The sequence below is a fragment of the Lepidochelys olivacea genome, assembly GCF_965140295.1.
Source record: "Lepidochelys olivacea isolate rLepOli2 genome assembly, chromosome: 10".
Taxonomy (NCBI): Eukaryota; Metazoa; Chordata; order Testudines; family Cheloniidae; genus Lepidochelys; species Lepidochelys olivacea.
In genome coordinates, this window is record NC_140420.1 from 9,144,475 (window position 1) to 9,162,490 (window position 18,016).

The following is an 18,016-nucleotide window of genomic DNA, read 5'->3' on the forward strand; positions in this document are numbered from 1 at the left end:
TATCTCTACCACATCTCCCTGGATGCCAAAATCCTCAACGTCCTGCTACCCAGCCACCAAAACCCACAACGTTTTCCCTCACTAATACAAATACAATACTGAATTCTCAATACAGACATATGAGAGACAGTACAAACTGTAAATGCAAAAACAGATTAAAATAAACTGGATTTTATCATTAAAGAATACTGTATTGTTATATTAATTAACTCCCCCCCCCCCCCAACTTTTAAAATTAAACTCAGCTGCTGCAGAATTTCTATTCTGGCACGAAAACCAAGATCTTGCTGTAGAAATGAGTACTAGATTTTCCCAGAATACAAAGGACTTTTGGTAAAACTGTTTTGCATTATCTTCCTTTTCACGTTTTATCTTGTAAAACGGAGTCCTGAAGACCCTGTCCCATCACCGGGGTTTATAATGGCAACCCACTGCTCTTTACACAAATACACACTGTATTACAAGCATATCAAAGAGGAGAAAGGAAGAGATTAACTGATGCCAACCTGCTTAAACACAAACTGCTTGTTTAATCCCCAGCAAATATATCTATAGATATCAAAAGCCACATACCAGTATAGCAGAGTCATATATACTTGCTGAAGTTTGCTTACTAAAACTAGCAATAAAGATGGAACGCAAAGTATGACCAGAGAAAAATCATGACAAAATTGGCTTATTTGAAAAGTGGAAAAAATTATTCCTGCTCTCTCAGTAAAGATTGTTTTTAAAGTCACAGGAACAGGACACTACTACTTTTTACAGTCTTGAACTTAATATGGTAGCTACTCAATGGAAGTGTTTGGAAAACAATGCTTTGCTTCCCCGCATTTGCTTTATGTGGTCCAGGAAAATACTGCAAAGCTCAACATAAAGTGAGAGTGCCAACCTATACAAAGGTTGGATCATCTATTCATCACTTACAGATTTCTTACTCTGTTTGTCAGACTGCTTCTTAAAAGCACGCTGAATCACTTTCTATAACTATGTTGTCAAACTCTGCATATTCACTTACCTGTAATGTGTCCATTGTGTTCCTTCAGCTCATGAGCTTTTACCCACTGGTTCCCACTCTTCTTATAGATGTGAACTTCATGGTTATTAGGGCTAATGGCAATCTCTGGCAAAGGGAATGAATCCATTAGTAAGTGAGATTAATTTTTATGACAAAAGCTTTAGAACAGCATATCTTTCCGAATCAAGTCTGTATTTTTCAGTTTCAAAATGCGTACACAGGTGGATACAATCTCATTGGGAATGCAGAGTCTGGACTAAAGAGACTTAATCCCAAAGTCCAGAACACATTGTAGGGCATTTCTTATCTGGAGAAGCTGTGAAGAACTTTAGAGCTGTATGATGTTCAGTATTCAGTCTCCAAAGAAGAAAAGAGATTCTGAAAATGGGTGGGGAGAAACTAGGGTACAAAAAAGGCTGGATTTGGGGCATGGAAAAGAGGGTTAAGAGCGAGGGTAACGGGAAGTCATGTTGCAAGTGATGATGCCCACTTCAATCAAGTTTTTTTGCTTTTGGGCACTGCAGCTAAACACTTCTAAGACTCTAGTTTCCTGTATACCCAATGTCCTAGTACGGAATTTCGAAGACTATCACTATTACAGCACATTTTGCCGTTTTTAGGGGAACGCTCAGTGAGGAGCACTAGGTATTTGATATGGTCTTGTAATTGTTGCTGTACTGGATTGTTTTCTTCTTTTCAAAGTTCTGGGTCACCTTTCTGTAAGTATATGGTTCTGTAGCATGTACAAAATACCAATCAAAGGGGAAAAAGATAATTAATTTGGTACTTACGAGTACGATCTCTGTTCCAGGCATGGCAGGTGATTGGTTCTAATAAAAACTGATGTAGAGACATTCTGAATAAAGGATATTCTTAGTGTTTTAACCAGTGAAAAAACTGAAAGGAATAAGAGTTGAAAAATCAATGCTTTAAATTTTATAATTACACAAAGCTATAGTCTTAGGCATTACTTACTAGGGTTGTTTCAGTCAAATACTATAGCATATTTACACAACATCATAACTAGTTCAACAACAGTATAGATGCCTACAAAGGTCACCTTTGCTATCTCATGATTTTATAAAGCACCCATTCACTATGGTATGCAGACTTATTTTGTCTTCTCATTCTTAAAACAGCTAATTGCAAATTATCGCTTCTTAGTGTTTCTTCACACATACGAGTGAGACAGGCTTTCCCTGACTTATGAAAAGTCTTCTAACAAAGCTAAATAATTCTACATAGATATAGAATGTTGCTTTTTAAAAAGCTCTCTATTTAGAGGGATATTTCAATAAACTGATCAAAGTCCCCTGCAATATCAAGGCTCAATGGCAGCATTAAGATGATTCCAGGAATATTTTTTTTTAAATGTTGAAAGTGTCATTTTAATATTAAACACACACATTCCACTGAAACTTAATTACAGTCTACTGACACATTTGTTATGTGATAAATTATTCACTTGGTTAATCCCAAAAAGAAATTACTTCTAATTAGCTATACATTTTTGGATTACAGAATTTTTTCATGAAAACTGAACACTAAAACATAAAAATATTCTAATCTGTAAATATACTATTTTAAAAAAGTTTAGTATTCCATAATTCGTATCTGCATTAAAACATATGCCACCGGGTTCTGCAACCAAAGTTGTGTTAGTGAGTAACCACACAACTGTATAATATAGTACAATCTGAGACTCTATACGTTTCACCCGCACAGCTGTCAAAAGTATAAAGACGCTGCAGCATAAATGGGTGGAAGATAACACTGCAGCAGTTTAAAAACACCTGTAGTCATCAAACTATATACAGCTCAGTACATATAATTTGTATTTGCCAATCCCCACACATATGCCTACTAAATTTCATATCCAAGGATCAATTTATAATAGTCCAGGAAAAAGCTTTTTTCCTACATGCATCTAAAAGAAAAAAACAAACACAGTGATGTCATTCTAAAACACACACACCCATTATAATCTGAAATTACAACATACCCAAGTATGGCCATGTTAGCCGAGGGTGGAGATTGCAAGGCAAGGTAGGAATTCAGATGCAAACAGGAAATGAACAGAACCCAACAGAAACTCAGGAGCGAATGGAAGATGAGCAACTCCTTACTGAATTTAGCAAATGGAATCACAGTAGTTTAACAAATGATACAGCATTCCACCACCAATATTTTTGGAGACTTTTTTTTTTTTTTAAACTTAAGTACTGTCCCCACGTCGTTACCTTACACTTAAGGAAACAAATACAATTATATATCAGCGTACTTCTTCTTAAAGTGCATTTTGAGAAAAACAGTATTTAAACTTTTAACTAAGGTCAAGGTGATATAATTTTAAACTGACACCTGATTGCTTGTTCTTCTAACACCCATATTTGGGTAAATCAAATAAATCTCCTATTATTGGAGAGGTTTTATCCGGTCCTACCAAAGTGTTATGTCATCGTTTCCTTAATTAAAAGGGATTTGAGTTACCTCTGACCTGGAACAGCCATGGTTTGAGATTCCATTTGTTAATCTAAGCAAAATGCCTGTAACTTCTTTTTATCATCTTCTTGTTTTAGTGCACGCCAACACTCAGTGGTAGTAAATTTCCATATACAGGAAAAATTGAAGAGATGTTCCACCAACAAGGATGGCTCAGCCCTTTCTACTCTTTCAGAAATAAAATGTAGAAAATTTTCCAAAATCCAAAGAGTATAGTTATTTCAAAACACGGTTTCTAACACAATCCTGCTACTTTCCCACACAAGCGCTACATGTTGGGGACACACTCCAGTCATTATAACATCTAGTCCACAGATTTTACTTCTAAGCGTCACACTAAACAGCAAATTGGTATCAAAAATAGATGCTCATACATGAAAACAGCTCTAGTTCACCTTAGAAAGGTTCCCCCATATCCAGTATTAACCTAAAATGCCCATTCCGTGAATCTAGATAAAAGGTATCATCCATTCTTTCCAAATGACTGGGTTTCTCTAGTGCAATAATGGTATTAATAAAACAGACATTAGATCTCCCTTCAGCTTTATAAAGCGACAGTATTCTGTTTTGGAGGACCAACTAATCACTACAGAGCAATGCTGGGGACAGATGTTCTCAAAAATGAATACCTCTCAGCCACACATTTGATAACTGCACTATCCTTTTCCTAACCTTCATTTTTAAGAGAGTCAAAAAAAATCAGTACAATTTTCAGTCAAACCATCCCTAATCACCAAACAGCTCATTGCAGGACAAAGACTCTAATCCATACTTTAGTGAAGTCGGCCCTTTGATATTACTGATAGGTATTCAGTGCAGTTCTCAATCATCAATATCTTCAACTCTCCCTGCCAGACCAACCTGAGAATCCCCCACAGGAAATAGATAGCCCCAGTTAACCTTGTTATCTAGGTACTTGGCCTACTATATCTAATTAATTTACAGCTGCAGAGTAATAATCCTTGCTTTGCAGTATCAAGACGGGAATTTTATCTTTCTGTACAGTACCAGCTTCCTTTTTCATGGGTGGCAGGGAGGGGAGCGAGATAATGGGGTGAAGAAGGGGTGTTAGGCTGCTCTCATTCCCTAACCAAGACAGGCTGAACATGTTATGGGGCTATCCCCAACACACACATAGCAGGAATACTGCCCCAGAATCCCGATACAGCGCTAAAAAGGCAGAGATTTTTTTTAACCCCCATCCATCTCCTTTCAGATCACAATAAATCATCTGCAACATCGGGAAGGGAAGCTAAGTGTCTGCAGTTCACCGCCTCCTGCTACTGTCATCCCCTCCGAATCGGTCTGGGTTGCTCCGGCGCGGGGCTAGCTCCTTACAGCCGGGGCGACCGGCCCAGGCTGCCGCCCGCCTTCTAAACAGAGGCGCCGTTTCCGACCCCGGCCCAGGCTGTCACGACTGGGGCGCGGGGCTCGCCCTAGACCTTGGAGGGCCGGCAGGAGGGGCTCTGGCGGGCCCCTGCCCCCGCCCGGCCGCTCTCAGATGTGTGGGGAGCCCCGCACGTCGCTGGGTAGGAGGGATCAGCCCCAGGCGGGGACACGGCGGTGGCGCGGGGACAGGACCGTGCCGTGCCCCCCCCCCCCCGCGAGGGGTGAGCGGCTGCTCTCGCCGCCGGCCCCCCCCCGGTTCTAGGAACAGCCGGACACCCCCCCTTCACCCCGCCCCCCGGTGCGGAGAATGGGTGGGGAGGGGTTCCCGCCCCCCGGCGTGAGGGAAGGGGGCGGGGCCCAGGTACCCCCCACCCGCTGAGGGGAGGGGCCCAGGAAGGGCCGAGCCCCCCCGGGGGGGGGAGATGAAGGGCCCGGGGTCCCCAGGCGGGCCCGGCACTTACCTGGGGGGAGGGGAGGAGGCAGCGGAGCGGGACTCGCGGACTCTGGTCAGTCAACGCGACTCCGCTCCGGGCGGCGAGAGAGGGAGCGGCCGGCGGGGCCCGGCACTGACAAGCGATCCAGGAAACAGCCTCCGAGTCTGCGCCCGGGCCGGGAGCCGCTCCTCTCACTGCGCCTGCGCACACAATCGGGGCGGGGTGAGTTCCTGCCCCTACGCTTGCCTGCGCACGGGCCGGGAGCGGCTCCTCACTCTGCGCCTGCGCGTAGAACCGAAGCGGGTTGAGGTGCGAGCTCTTCTACACAATGGCGGGGGTCGGGGGGGGCAGGAGGAGGAGATAGGATGGAGCATGCGCAGTGTCGCCAGCTTGAAGGGGAGAGCTGCACATGCGCAGTGATCAGTCCTGAAGGGGAAAGTTACACATGCGTACTGCTGTTGGTTAGTGGTTCTGTGCAGCTAGTCCCTGAGGTGTCTCCCGAGGGTGGGGCTCAGCTGCGCGCTGTGGTTTGTGGCAGCACCTGTCAGTTAAGCAGGATGTGGCTGATCCAGCAGCTGGGTGGGAATTCTGACCTCCTTTGTCAAGTGCTTTGAGATCTACTGATGAAAAGAGCTGTGTAAAAGCTAGGGAGTAATGTTATAAATCAAATCGGGCTGTCATAGTTACCCCTATTCTACAGATGGGAAAACTGAGGCACAAAGGGGTTAAGTGACTTGCCCAAGTTCATCTAGTGGGCCAGTGGCGGAGCAAGAGTAGAACTCAGCTCTCCAGCGTCCCGGTCTCGTGTTCTATCCTCTAGGTAACACCATCGTATTTATAAAAGGCAGCACTTGTAAAACTGGCAACGTAGTACAGAAAGGACAAGTCTGAGTGGAGCGATGGGAAGATTAGAGCGATTCTTTGCAATATGCAATCACTGGAGTTCTTATTGGTCTGCTTATAAAACTAGTTGAGTTGTACAGATTAAAGATATGTAACTAGGTCAACTAAATATTACATAACGGGATTGAAATTGCATTTAAATACAGTATTACATTTACGAAATGATTTTCACTGGCAGATGGGTGAAAGCAGCTGAGCCAGATACGTTACAGAGCAGCCGTGTTCTGCAGGAGCTCTGCAGGAGCTCGGAGATTTTAAATGCAAAAATACGAAGGCCTTGTCTACAATAAAGGTTTCCAGGAATCTCCCACTTCGGCTCCAGCTGTATCACTGCTGTAGCTGTGCAAGTTCCAGGGCAGACAGGCTGCCAGCAGTTTCACCATCACACAGAACCATAGAATCATAGAATCTCAGGGTTGGCAGGGACCTCAGGAGGTCATCTAGTCCCACCCACTGCTCAAAGCAGGACCAATCCCCAATTTTTGCCCCAGATCCCTAAATGGCCCCCTCAAGGATTGAACTCAGAACCCTGGGCTGGAGTAGAAGACTTAGTAGTGAAAAGGTCAGTGACCAATCTACACGAACACTTCGCTAACAGTGGTGGAACTCCACTAATATGACAGCAACAATGGGAGATTTTCAGAAGAACCTAACTATAGATGAAGTTTGCCTTAAGGTATTAAGAAAAAAATGACGGGACATAGTTTCAGAATGCAGACAACTGCAAAATATGTGCAGGCATGTGCAAAGAGATAACTGCGAGTGCACAACATGAATTTGGGATTCAAAATAGGTAATTAAACACAAATGCATTTGTGGGTGAAAGTATCTATTTTCGAAGTGCAAGGTAGGCTCCGACATTTGAAAATTTGTCACTTTCAGGCATAGGGATTTTTTCCAAGATGCACTTGCTTAAGACTTCAGTACAGCATCCACCTAAGTTATAATAATTTTTCAAAATCAGTTTTCATAACCAATATTAGAGCTGTCTGACTTAGCAAAGGCATTATATTGATCTCAAATAGCTACACTGGATGTATTGAAGTTGCAAAATTTGTGATTCTTAACAAAGGAAGGTAAATTTATGCCATCATCTTGGACAGCTTTCATAGCTGGTTCAGACAGGCCAGTTTAACAGCTGCTATGCTGTATTTTAATCTTCTGTGTTTAAGTGGATTGTGTGTGAAGTGGTTGTGACATACAGTGGGGAACGAGGGGGCATGATTCAGTTGTTTTTAACCTGATCAAAACCTTAAGTAAATGCCATCTTTCAGCTGTGGTCTTTGGTTCATGTTTTTTCTTGGTAGTTCCTGCAAGATGAGGTCTTCCCTGAAATCAATGGAAATTGGGAAGCTCAGCTCCAAGGGTCAGGCCTGAAATGAGCACATCTGGAAACAGATTTAGGGCCTCAGCCATTTGGTAAAGAGTCAGATATCTGCCATGACAGCCCCACTTCCTAGGGTTGCCAATTTTGGTTGGATGTATTCCTGGAGATTTCATCACATGACATAATCTTTAATTAATTAAATAGATTGAATTTAATTAATTCCTGGAGACTCCAGGCCAATCCTGGAGGGTTGGCAACCCTCCTGCTACCTCCTGCATACAGGAGAGTTGTAGGCACAGCTACATTTGCTTCTCCCAACCTCCAAGGGCAATGGCTAAAGGCAGCTGGATGGACTGTCTTCCCTCTTGGCTCCTGCCTGTGCCTGCTAACACCTGACCCTCGTGGAGCTCCTGGGTGAAGATGGATGTGGCTGGTAGGGAGGTGGAGGGAACAGGTGATCGCTGTAGGAGGGAGGGGGAAGAATTGGGGAGGATAACACGGAGAGGGGGCTGAATGAGGGTGAGGGCTCAAGGTTCCCCTCCCGATCACCTCACATACCTCAGGGCTCCCACTGCCCCCCCACACACACACACATTGGAGGGGCTTGACTGGTTTGATTTTTGAAGGAGGGAGGAAGGCAGATTGGGGCAGTGAGGATGGGGAACGAAGGAGCCAGCAGGTGGCAGTGTTTATCCCAGGCTCTGCTGAGGGACATCAGTCGATTTGGTGCAGCCAGACACTAGTCACCATCACCATTTCCCCTTGGGACAACACAGCTGCTGATTGGTGTTTCTGGCACCGGCTTCTTCAGGGGCTGCAGCATTGTTCTCCCTGGCATCACGCTCCCTAGTTTCAACTGATTTCTCCTACAGCTTAAGGGCATGGCTGACAAGCCCAGAGTTGGGGATTTGTAGAAATGTAGGACTGGAAAGGATCTGAAGAGGGCATCTAGTTCATCCCTCTACTTGAGACAGGATTAAGAATATGCTGACAGGTGTTTGTCTAACCCATTCGTAAAAAGCACCAATGATGAGGATTCCAAGGGACTCTCGCTTGGAAGCCTGTTCCAGTGCTTAACTATCCTTCTAGATAGGAGGTTTTCCTCATACCTAATTTAAATCTCCCTTGCTGCAGATTAAGCCAATTACTTCTTGTTCTACCATCAGTGGACACGGAGAACAATCAGTCATTGTCCTCTTTACAACAAGCCTTAGCATATTTGAAGACTGTTATGAGGCCCCCCTGTAGATTAAATATGCTCACTTTTTTAATGTTTCCTCATAGGTCAGGTTTTCTAAACCTTCTATCAGTTTTTGTTGCTCTCCTCTGGGCTCTCTCCAATTTGTTCACAGCTTTCTTGAAGTGTGGTGCCCAGAACTGGACACTATACTCCACATGAGACCGTATAATATTCCAGTGCAAAGTAGAGTGGCACTATTACTTCCCGTGTCTTACATACAACGCTCCTGTTACTAAACCCAAGAATATTATTTTCCCTTTTTGCAAGAGCATCACACTGATGACTCAAATTCAATTTGTGATCCCCTATAACTCCCAGATCCTTTTCAGCGGTACTACCGCCAAGTCAGTAATTCCCCATTTTGTAGCTGTGATTTGATTTGTCCTTCCTAAGTGAAGAACTTTGCGTTTGTCTTTAGTGAATTTGATCTGTTGATTTCAGACCAATTCTCCATTTGTCAAGCTTGTTTTGAATTGTAATCCTGTCCTCCAAAGTGTTTGCAACCCCTCCCAGTTTGACGTCATCTGCAAATTTTAAAAGCATTATCCAAGTCATTAATGAAAATATTGACTTGTACCACACCCAGGACCTGTGGGACCCCACTAAATACACCCTCCCTGTTTAATAGCATTGATAACTACTCTTTGAATGGTTTTAGAGTAACAGCCGTGTTAGTCTGTCTTTGCAAAAAGAAAAGGAGTATTTGTGGCACCTTAGAGACTAACCAATTTATTTGAGCATGAGCTTTCGTGAGCTACAGCTGTGAGACTAACCAATAACTAACTACACCTTAGAGACTAACCAATTTATTTGAGCATGAGCTCACGAAAGCTCATGCTCAAATAAATTGGTTAGTCTCTAAGGTGCCACAAATACTCCTTTTCTTTTTACTCTTTGAATAGGGTTTTTAAAATCAGTTGTGCACCTACCTTATAGTAATTTAATCTAGAGCAGAGTTTCCTAGTTTTCTTATGAGAATGTCCTATGGGATTGTGTCAAAAGCCTCACTAAAGTCCAGATATATCTTGCCTACAGCTTCCCCCTTGTCCCCTAAACCAGTAACCCTGTCAAAGAAGGAAATCCGGTTCGTTTGGCATTGATTTGTTCTTGACAAATCCTCCAGCTGTTTCTTGGAACGGCCACTGTCCCCTGCCACACTGCTGCTGGAGCTGGGTCTGAACGTGTTCAGCCACCTTTGCTTCCGCCTCCCTTAGCTGCACAAATCTCTGATCCCAGGCATCACAAATTTTAACCCGTTGTCATAAGGGCCTGTATTACACAGACACACCACACTGTATTTGTTCACCCCAAGGGAGCGTGTGCCAGCACACAGTAGTGTCTGGGTTGGAGACACGGATTGTCCAAAGCCATGTTCTGATTGGCTGGGCCTTTTTTGTTGATGTCACAAAACTGCCCCCAACAGTGCATGGCTGGGACCTCATCACCAAAAGGATCTGGAAAAATCTCTACAGCCCTTATGTTAAATGAGCAAAGGAAATGCTGTGTGAGTCCTCGTACATTGGGATTTTAAAGAAGCCATGGCCTAGGACTTCATAGGTGTCAGTGTGATGTGTACCATAGTAACTTAGAGCAATAGCAGGGATAGAACTTAAATCCTGGCTCTCCAAAACCACGGGTGAAAGGAGAACCTGCTTTGAACTGTTAAATGCATTAGAGGACCCCTTGACACACAGCTGAGAAATTCTGATCCAGTAAAGGGAACTGGTACACATGCATACTAGCCAACATGGTTCAGTGCTGCTGAATTTAGTTTAAAAATGTTTTTTTGGACAGGAGGTCTCAGTGACTCAAATTGTCATCCTACAAACATAGACAATCCAGCAGCGTCTCCAAGTTTATTTCCCATACAGTAAGCTTTATTAAGACTATGCATTAAGACTATTAGTGTGAGGAATTATTTACGAGACAGCCCACAGAGGCTTTACACCTTCCGTCCTTGACATGAAAATGTAAAATCCACATTAAAACAGACCCATTTCAACTGATAACAGCCAGACCTATATGATTTTGTGGTTTAATCCAGTCGGGGGAAGTACTGGTTTCAAGCTCTCCAGTGATGAGAACACACAGATCATTCTTTTCCCCTCAGAGATACACGTACGTTCTTTGTTTCCATCTCTCTCTCCCTATGTAGGCGTCTTCTTGATGGCTCTAGACTGCTATTTTCAATTCATCGCTAGGGTAGCAATCTTGCAGTGGGCAGCTATTGGGAAGATGTGTGTCACCCTGGAAGGAAAGAGACATTGAAGTTGGATTGCAATAGCAACTTCTTTATCTTTTAAAGCCTCCCTAGGGAGGAGAGGAAGAGGTGAGAAATGCTACAGTATCCATGTACACATCCACTGGAACCTACTGATGCTCAGACTGGGCCAATATTTCCTTTAATAGGGCCAAATCCTGACCTCTCCGGGCCAAGTATATGGGTTTTGAGCATAGGTTCTACTTGAGGGCTGTGAAAGGGACAGAAACCCCACTGTCTCTGAGCTAAAAAACTACAATGGAGCCTTTGCATGATTCTAAGGCTGTAACAGCATCTACAACCATCACAGTCCTCTTCAACTTCAAAATTCCTCTTCCCGCATAAGCAGAGCCGTGCAGAATGGCCCCATCACCATTCACAGCAAATTCAGTGAGTCACCCAGGATCAGTACTGCATGGGTGTTTCCGAATCCACCCCAGTACCCTGTCTGAAAAAGGCAAGGCATGCAGCCCTACCAGCTGCAGGTTCCGAGCATAGGTGTCTATTCCCCGGATGCGGACTTGGAAGCAGAAGACTTCGACACTTGGATGATCTCCACAGAGGTGAATCCTTTGCTCGCTGAGACACGGTGCCTGGTGCGCAATTTGTTTAGAGCCGATTCAGCCATTCCAGCCCTTTCCTCTGCATCATCCAGCTCGTGCACGGTCTTTCTGTACTTTGCAATGCTCTGGTTAGCCTGCTCCTCCTGGGGACATGAGAAGATTTGGCTTATTTTTTTTAAGTCTTTATATTAGACCACACCAGCACAAAATGGCTCTGACCTGTATTCCTTCAATACAACCAACCAGGCAAAGTGTATAGTAAACTGTTGGACCAGGAATAAATACATTTTACACACACATCCCCCCAGATATTGGAGGCAACTTGTGAGGGCAGCCAAAGGACTGCAAGAGGTTGAGATGACAACATGCATTAATCTGATTTTTTGCAAAGGATAAGGCGGGTGGGTGTTTAGGTGGCTTTCTTTTTATAGATACATTGGGGCCTGTATTATCAATGATGGCAGGAAAAGGGAGCATAAAACAGGAGCCTGATGACTGGAGGTGCTAATGCTACCGATGAACACGTATTTCAGGTTATCTTTCTTTTGAAGATGCAACATATGTGGTAGATATTGTGTGTGTGCGCAAGACAGGAGGGTTACAGTTTGGGGTACATACGGCCTCCTCAATTTGTCTCTTGTAAATCTTCAGCTTGTTCTGCAGCTTCTCCACAAGCTCCTGCATGCGCTGGTTGGTTTTGTGGTCCTCGTCTGTTTGGAAGATCAGCTCTTTCAGGCGGCGTTCGTTCTTGTGCAGACTTTTCACCGTCTCCACATGACGCTTCTGTTCGGAATCTAGCTCCGTTTCCAGTTCCTTAATCTGAAAAGGGGGTAAAAACCCAGCAGGGTACGTTAGTACTGATTGTGTTTAGCATGATGGACGTGGAGACCTGGAGTCACGCTAAGAATCTGGAAAGTGGTTTTGTGGCTTTTATTTACTGACTATGGGGTATTCCAGTTGCAATAGATATGAAAAGAATCCCAATGAGATATATCACTGGCTCCAATAGGACCTTGTGTGAACTGGGGCCAGGAGGACCCAGGTGGGATCTACGACAGAGAGATGGCTTGCTAATGATAATATGCCCTAGTGTTATAGCCAAGGACATTTAGGATCCAGCCAGACATGGCATATGACACAGAGGAGCAGCAGTGACCTTTCTTTGCATTGCAGTCGGCTGAGTATGGCCTGGGTGGATTTTAATGTATCTAGAATATATTTTGCTATTATTTTCTCTTTAGTTTAGTTTAATCTATCTGGGATACATTGGCCCTTTAATAAAAACATTCTTTTTCTTTTCAAATATTTCTCCTGAATACTAAAGCTCTGGTCAGGGAAGTGTTGGACAGATGTGTTGGAAGAATGTTTTTTGAGTAGACCTATCCAGTTTTTCTTACCCGGGTCTCAAGTTTCATGATCATACGTTTTCCTCCTTTCAGGGCCAACTGCTCAGCCTCTTCCATCTTGACTTGCAGGTCTTTTATTGTGATTTCATAGTTCTTTTTGATCTTTTCCAGGTGCATGCAGTGATCCTGCTCCTGATGCAGCTCTTCTGCCATGCGAGAAGCCTAAGAGGAGGGTAAGAAACAGCTTGTCAGCACAGACTATTTATACTGAGCATTGGAAGCTAGGATATTTAGACCTGATGTCCATATGCTGCCATATGGGGAATTTTGCAGGATCTAGAAGTCTGTTCTATGTATCACAGTTTGCCTCTCTAATGGAAAGGCTCCCGTTGACTTCAATGGGCTTTGGATCAGGCCTCAAGCTAGGAGATTTGCACTTGCTTACTATCACAGGGGTATAGTATATTACCCATCCCTCTTATTCAGTCAGCAATTTCTGCCTATAGACAATCCAGTGCTTATGCTTTCCATTCTCCCCTAGGAAGAAGAGAGATTAGAACATACCATAGGGTATGTCTACACTAAAAACATAAGTCAACCTATATTAGATCGACTTAAAGCCCCCGCAATAATTACTGCGGTGGTGCATATCCAGACTACCCTCCTTGGATTGGTGGTGCACGTCCTCACCTGGAGCGTCTCCACCAACCTAAGAGGGGCAGTGTGGGGAGCTGAGAGCTTCTCCCCCCCATGTCCACTCCCCTCCAGAAGTCAGACAGCCTTGTCAATTTCACAGCACAGAGCCATGAAATTGACTAATAGCCAAGGTTCAGAGCTGGGAGCAGGAGGCAGCCCCTGGGAGCAGGGTCCAGCCTGGGCTTCTTGCCCTGGATTCTGGATGAGGGTGCTGTATGAACAAGCAGTAGCTGAGAGCATAAAGAAGGCAGAATGTTCAGCCTCTTTTCAGGAGGAAATACCGAGCATTAACTCTACAGCTATCTATGGAATTTCTAAGGTGTCAATTTTTAAGTGCCAACTGAGAAATTTACTCAACAGTGGCCACTCTTCTGCTCTCCATGAAAATTATGAATAGCATTGACTGGCTACGGAAGGAAGGTGTCCAGTCTTTGGTTGGAAGCATGATAGTTTCAATGTTAAGTCTTGAGGAAAGCGGGGACAAAACAGAAGGGGAAATGGAGGAGCTTCCCAGGGCACCATTAGTAATGCTGAAGATCCCTTCCCTAGCAAGGGGACAGAACAGAAGTAGATTTCTCCAGATCTTTTTTTTCCCCATATTGGTGGACAGATGAGCTGATGTATGTGCAGCCCTTTGGGAATGGGAAATGTTAGATAAGTGCAAAGATTCATCAATAACAATGCACTTCAAAATTGAGCAGTGTAGGAAAGAGCAGAATATACAACCCCCAGGTTTCTAGGGACCATCACTGAGGGCCGGGTGCAACTTACATCAGCCATGGCTTTCTTGGCTCGCTCATCAGCCGCTCGGAACTCGCTGATCATCTCCTCGTGTTCGCTTGTAATGCGCATAAGGTCAGACTCCAGTTTGCGCTTTATCACCAGCAGGCTTTGGTTCTGGAGAGAGGAGGGAAGACTCAGTGACCCAGCATAGCTTTGCGGGCTCTAAATAGATCTTTGAGCAGATGACTTGGCACTTTTGCTGGCTTGAAACTAGGGATGCATTTGACCCTGTATGTTTATTTTTACTTTTATATCACAAAGATTTTCCTTGGAAACCAAAATCTTGTATCATGCGTTCTATCCCTTTGTCTACCAAAGTCTTTCATTTTAATCCTGCTTCACTGTATTTGTGTGCATGCGTGTGTATTATTTTTTCAAACTTACATTGCAGTAGCATCCAGACATTTTCGTCTATCGTTACTCTACACAGAGAGAATTGCTGTGCAAAGACCTTACAGCCGATAAGTATCTTTTGCCTCATGGGAAATCTGAAAATCCTACATCTAATCACAATGTTTGCCAATGGGTATAGCTTTAGATTTTTTGTAAGGAGCCCAAATGCTAAGACAGTTATACCTAGAAACATTACTAAATAACCAAACAAATGCATTTTATAGACTTCCAAGATCTTCAGTACTACAGCATCAAGTCTATGTACCACAATACTGTAGAGCAGGAGTAGTCAATAGGCAGACCCCGGGCCAAATCTGGACCACCCAGACACTTCTGAATGGTCCCTGAAATCTTTTTATTTATTATTATTATTTTATTGTTTTTTTTTATTATTTTCTCTGGAGTCTAAACCTTGATTATACCTTGACCAAAAAATTTGGACCTTGACAAAAAATAATCGACTATCCCTGCTGTAAAGTACAATGCAAGCACTGTGCAATATTAGTTCTGTATAACAAGCAAGCATCAGGAAGACTATGGGACATAAATACAGCACTTTAGCTGCTGAAAATTTAGCCTATGAGCATCAGTTACAAGTAAATGTATTAGTTATATTTTTTATGTCTCTGATAAAAAGTGGTATTTACATCTCAGATTAGATGAACAAAGTCCCCTCATCATCTCAGTATGCAAATGCTTCTCTCTATTATTAGTCCTTTCCAACAGTTTATCTTGTAGATCTTCCCCCTCTTTGGAAATCCTTACCACATTTAGTCCATGCTTTATGGAAAAAGGCCTAGAGCATGTAATAAATAATGATAAACCATCTCTAGAATTTTGAAACCAGCGCACAGAATCCTATAGCAGGATATCATTTTCTTTGCATTCTGTAGGATGGTTTAAAATTTCAATCAAATGGATCTCACTCTTCATTAAATTCTAGGGGTAAAATCCTGACACCAGTGAAGCCGATGGCAAAATTCACATTGACTTCAGTGGAGCCAGCATTTCACCCTATAGATTTTTACAGTGGCATTTTCAAAAGCACTCAGCATTGTCCTAATTCTGCTCCCACTGGCGACAATGGATCATAGACTTGGGCCAACGCTGAGCATTCCTGAATATCCCATCCTTAGTGTAATATCCATAGAACTTTCTTGGTATAGTTCATCGTAAATTCTATAGGACTTTCCCCATAAGGAATAATATCATATTTAATCTTTTATGGGTTGAATCCTGCAATCCTTACTCAGGCTGCCACTGAAGTCGCTGAGAGTTTTGCGGCTAGATTTGGCTCTAATAAAATCAATCGGATTTTTATTTATTCTTTCATAACATTTTCTTTACAGCACAGTACATTCTCATCAAGCACAACAGACTTTTAATGCCAGCAGCAGAGCAAACAGTATAATGACCCAGTATCAACAGCGTGGAATTTGTTTTTACCTGGACATTGATTTCGTTGTGCCTCTCAGTGATCTCTATCAGCTCCTGCTCCAGGAGTTTGCGAGAGCGCTCGCTGCCCTCCAGGCCAGTGCGCATTTCTTCCAGCTCTGTCTGTGTCAGGCTGAGGCGGCGTTCCTGGAGGTTGTATTGTTCCCGGAGCTCCTCGTGCTGGCGAGCATCTTCATCCATCTGAATCTGAAGATCCTGAAGGCAAAAGAGGCATCAGTATGATTAAGAAGCATGCAGAGGAAGCTGTGAGGTACAAAAAGGCCCACCCAGTAGCTCTGTGTTTTCTTCTTTTTTTTAAAAAGGGACATTGTCCAGTTAAAAATCCTGATGTCTGATTCTGAGGTCACTTATGCCTGCTTTATACCAGTGCAACTTCTTTGACCTCAGTGGAGTTACTCCTGGTTTGCACCAGTGTCAAAAACCAAAATAAGGCCCACGTATTTAAAAATGAAAACAAATGTACCTTTCAATGCTGTTACAACATCTTAGGTCAGCGGTTCTCAAACTGTGGGTCGGGACCCCATTTTAATGGGGTCTCCAGGGCTGACTTAGACTTGCTGGGGCCTGGGGCCAAAGCCGAAGCCCGAGCCCCACTACCTGGGGCCGAGGCTGAAACCCAAGGGCATTGGGGCTCAGATAACAGGCCCCTTACCTGGGACTGAAGCCCTTGGGCTTCAACTTTGGGCCCCCCACCCACCCAGGGGGCAGGGCTCGGATGGGCTCAGGCTTCTGGCCCCCCTCCTGGGGTCGTGTAGTAATTTTTGTTGTCAGAAGGGGGTCGCGGTGCAATGAAGTTTGAGAACCCATATCTTAAGTTATTAGAGTCAGATCCTCAGCTGTGGTGACACCAGTTTACACCAGCTGAGGATCTGGCCTTTAAAATTATTTTATTTTATTTTTTAATCTAAATTTGGTTTGTCCTTTTTATGCTGTTTGTATCCTTTTTGCAGTTCTCTGAGCTTGGACAAAGAAAACAGACTGGTAAGTGTCACTTTTCATTTCAGTTGATTTCTCATCAATTTCACTTTCAGGCTCTCCCTGGTGTGATGAAGCACTGTTTGGTTTGCAAACACTGCAGGCAATGTCTGTTAAAAACAAAACTGTTTTCATTGCAGTTTTTTGGTCTGAGGTTTTGTAAAAGCCTGTGCGCCTGGTTCTTCTCTCACAATAATTGTACCCCATTGATTTGGATGAAGTTATTCCTGATTTACATCCGATTTAGATCCTTTGCTTACAAAACCTGAATTTGGGGGCAAGTGTGACCTGACAGAGTCTCTCTAAACAAGGTTGTATATTCCACTTCCTAGAGTTATTATATGTAAAAAGATGTAACTGGATGGAATTTTCCTTTCAGGGTCCTACCTCCTCCTCTCCAGTTTACCTTGATCTGCTGCTGCAGTTTTTTCAGTGTCTTGACAAGCTCGCTGTTGTTCCTGTTGGCGTGATCCAGCTGGATTTCCATTTCATTCAGATCCGTCTCCATCTTCTTCTTGAGCCTGAGTGCTTCAGCACGCCCCTTAGCCTCCATCTCCAGACTTGACTGCAGAGACTCAATTGCACGCTGATGATTTTTCCTGCAGATGCAAATGAAGCACAAGTTGTATCATTCTGTTACACTTGAGTCCAGTCCAGCCTTTGGCGTTAGGTGGGTAAAACCAAGGGATTGTTCATGAAATAATAAAAAGGGATCATTGCAGAAACTGTCTGAAA

General features: G+C 43.6%; 2 protein-coding genes and 2 long non-coding RNA genes across 6 annotated transcripts in view; 2 read left to right on the plus strand and 2 right to left on the minus strand.

Annotated features, from left to right (window-relative positions):
• The window catches only part of ARPC1A (actin related protein 2/3 complex subunit 1A), a 21,082-nt gene extending 15,573 nt beyond the window's left edge, over positions 1 to 5,509 (minus strand). The window contains exons 1-4 of one of the 2 annotated variants that reach the window (XM_084641639.1): positions 5,368 to 5,490; positions 3,018 to 3,140; positions 1,807 to 1,912; positions 1,016 to 1,120 (exon numbers count right to left, since the gene is read on the minus strand). In XM_084641639.1, coding sequence (XP_084497765.1) covers positions 1,016 to 1,120; positions 1,807 to 1,870 — 169 coding nt within the window. In that variant the 5' untranslated portion in view covers positions 1,871 to 1,912; positions 3,018 to 3,140; positions 5,368 to 5,490. Of the gene's footprint in view, positions 1 to 1,015; positions 1,121 to 1,806; positions 1,913 to 3,017; positions 3,141 to 5,367 lie in introns of both variants that reach the window. The other variant, XM_084641638.1, reaches the window with a different exon arrangement.
• Positions 5,435 to 16,319, plus strand: LOC311527543. Of its 2 annotated transcripts, none has more exons than XR_014713361.1 (3): positions 5,435 to 5,562; positions 13,151 to 13,212; positions 16,201 to 16,319. It is a non-coding gene; the product is annotated as an uncharacterized lncRNA (long non-coding RNA). The 2 variants fall into 2 exon arrangements; XR_014713362.1 differs by lacking the exon at positions 5,435 to 5,562 and adding an exon at positions 5,605 to 5,649.
• Positions 10,698 to 18,016, minus strand: part of MYH16 (myosin heavy chain 16) — a gene marked incomplete at its 5' end in the record, with an annotated part of 50,119 nt that continues 42,800 nt past the window's right edge. Inside the window, 7 exons of the mRNA XM_084641637.1 lie at positions 10,698 to 11,057; positions 11,547 to 11,776; positions 12,252 to 12,452; positions 13,031 to 13,201; positions 14,447 to 14,572; positions 16,298 to 16,501; positions 17,688 to 17,880. Of these exons, the coding sequence (XP_084497763.1) occupies positions 11,573 to 11,776; positions 12,252 to 12,452; positions 13,031 to 13,201; positions 14,447 to 14,572; positions 16,298 to 16,501; positions 17,688 to 17,880 (1,099 nt within the window). The 3' untranslated portion in view covers positions 10,698 to 11,057; positions 11,547 to 11,572. The remainder of the gene's footprint in view (positions 11,058 to 11,546; positions 11,777 to 12,251; positions 12,453 to 13,030; positions 13,202 to 14,446; positions 14,573 to 16,297; positions 16,502 to 17,687; positions 17,881 to 18,016) is intronic.
• Positions 16,470 to 17,777, plus strand: LOC311527542. Its single transcript, XR_014713360.1, has 3 exons — positions 16,470 to 16,556; positions 17,257 to 17,287; positions 17,661 to 17,777. It is a non-coding gene; the product is annotated as an uncharacterized lncRNA (long non-coding RNA).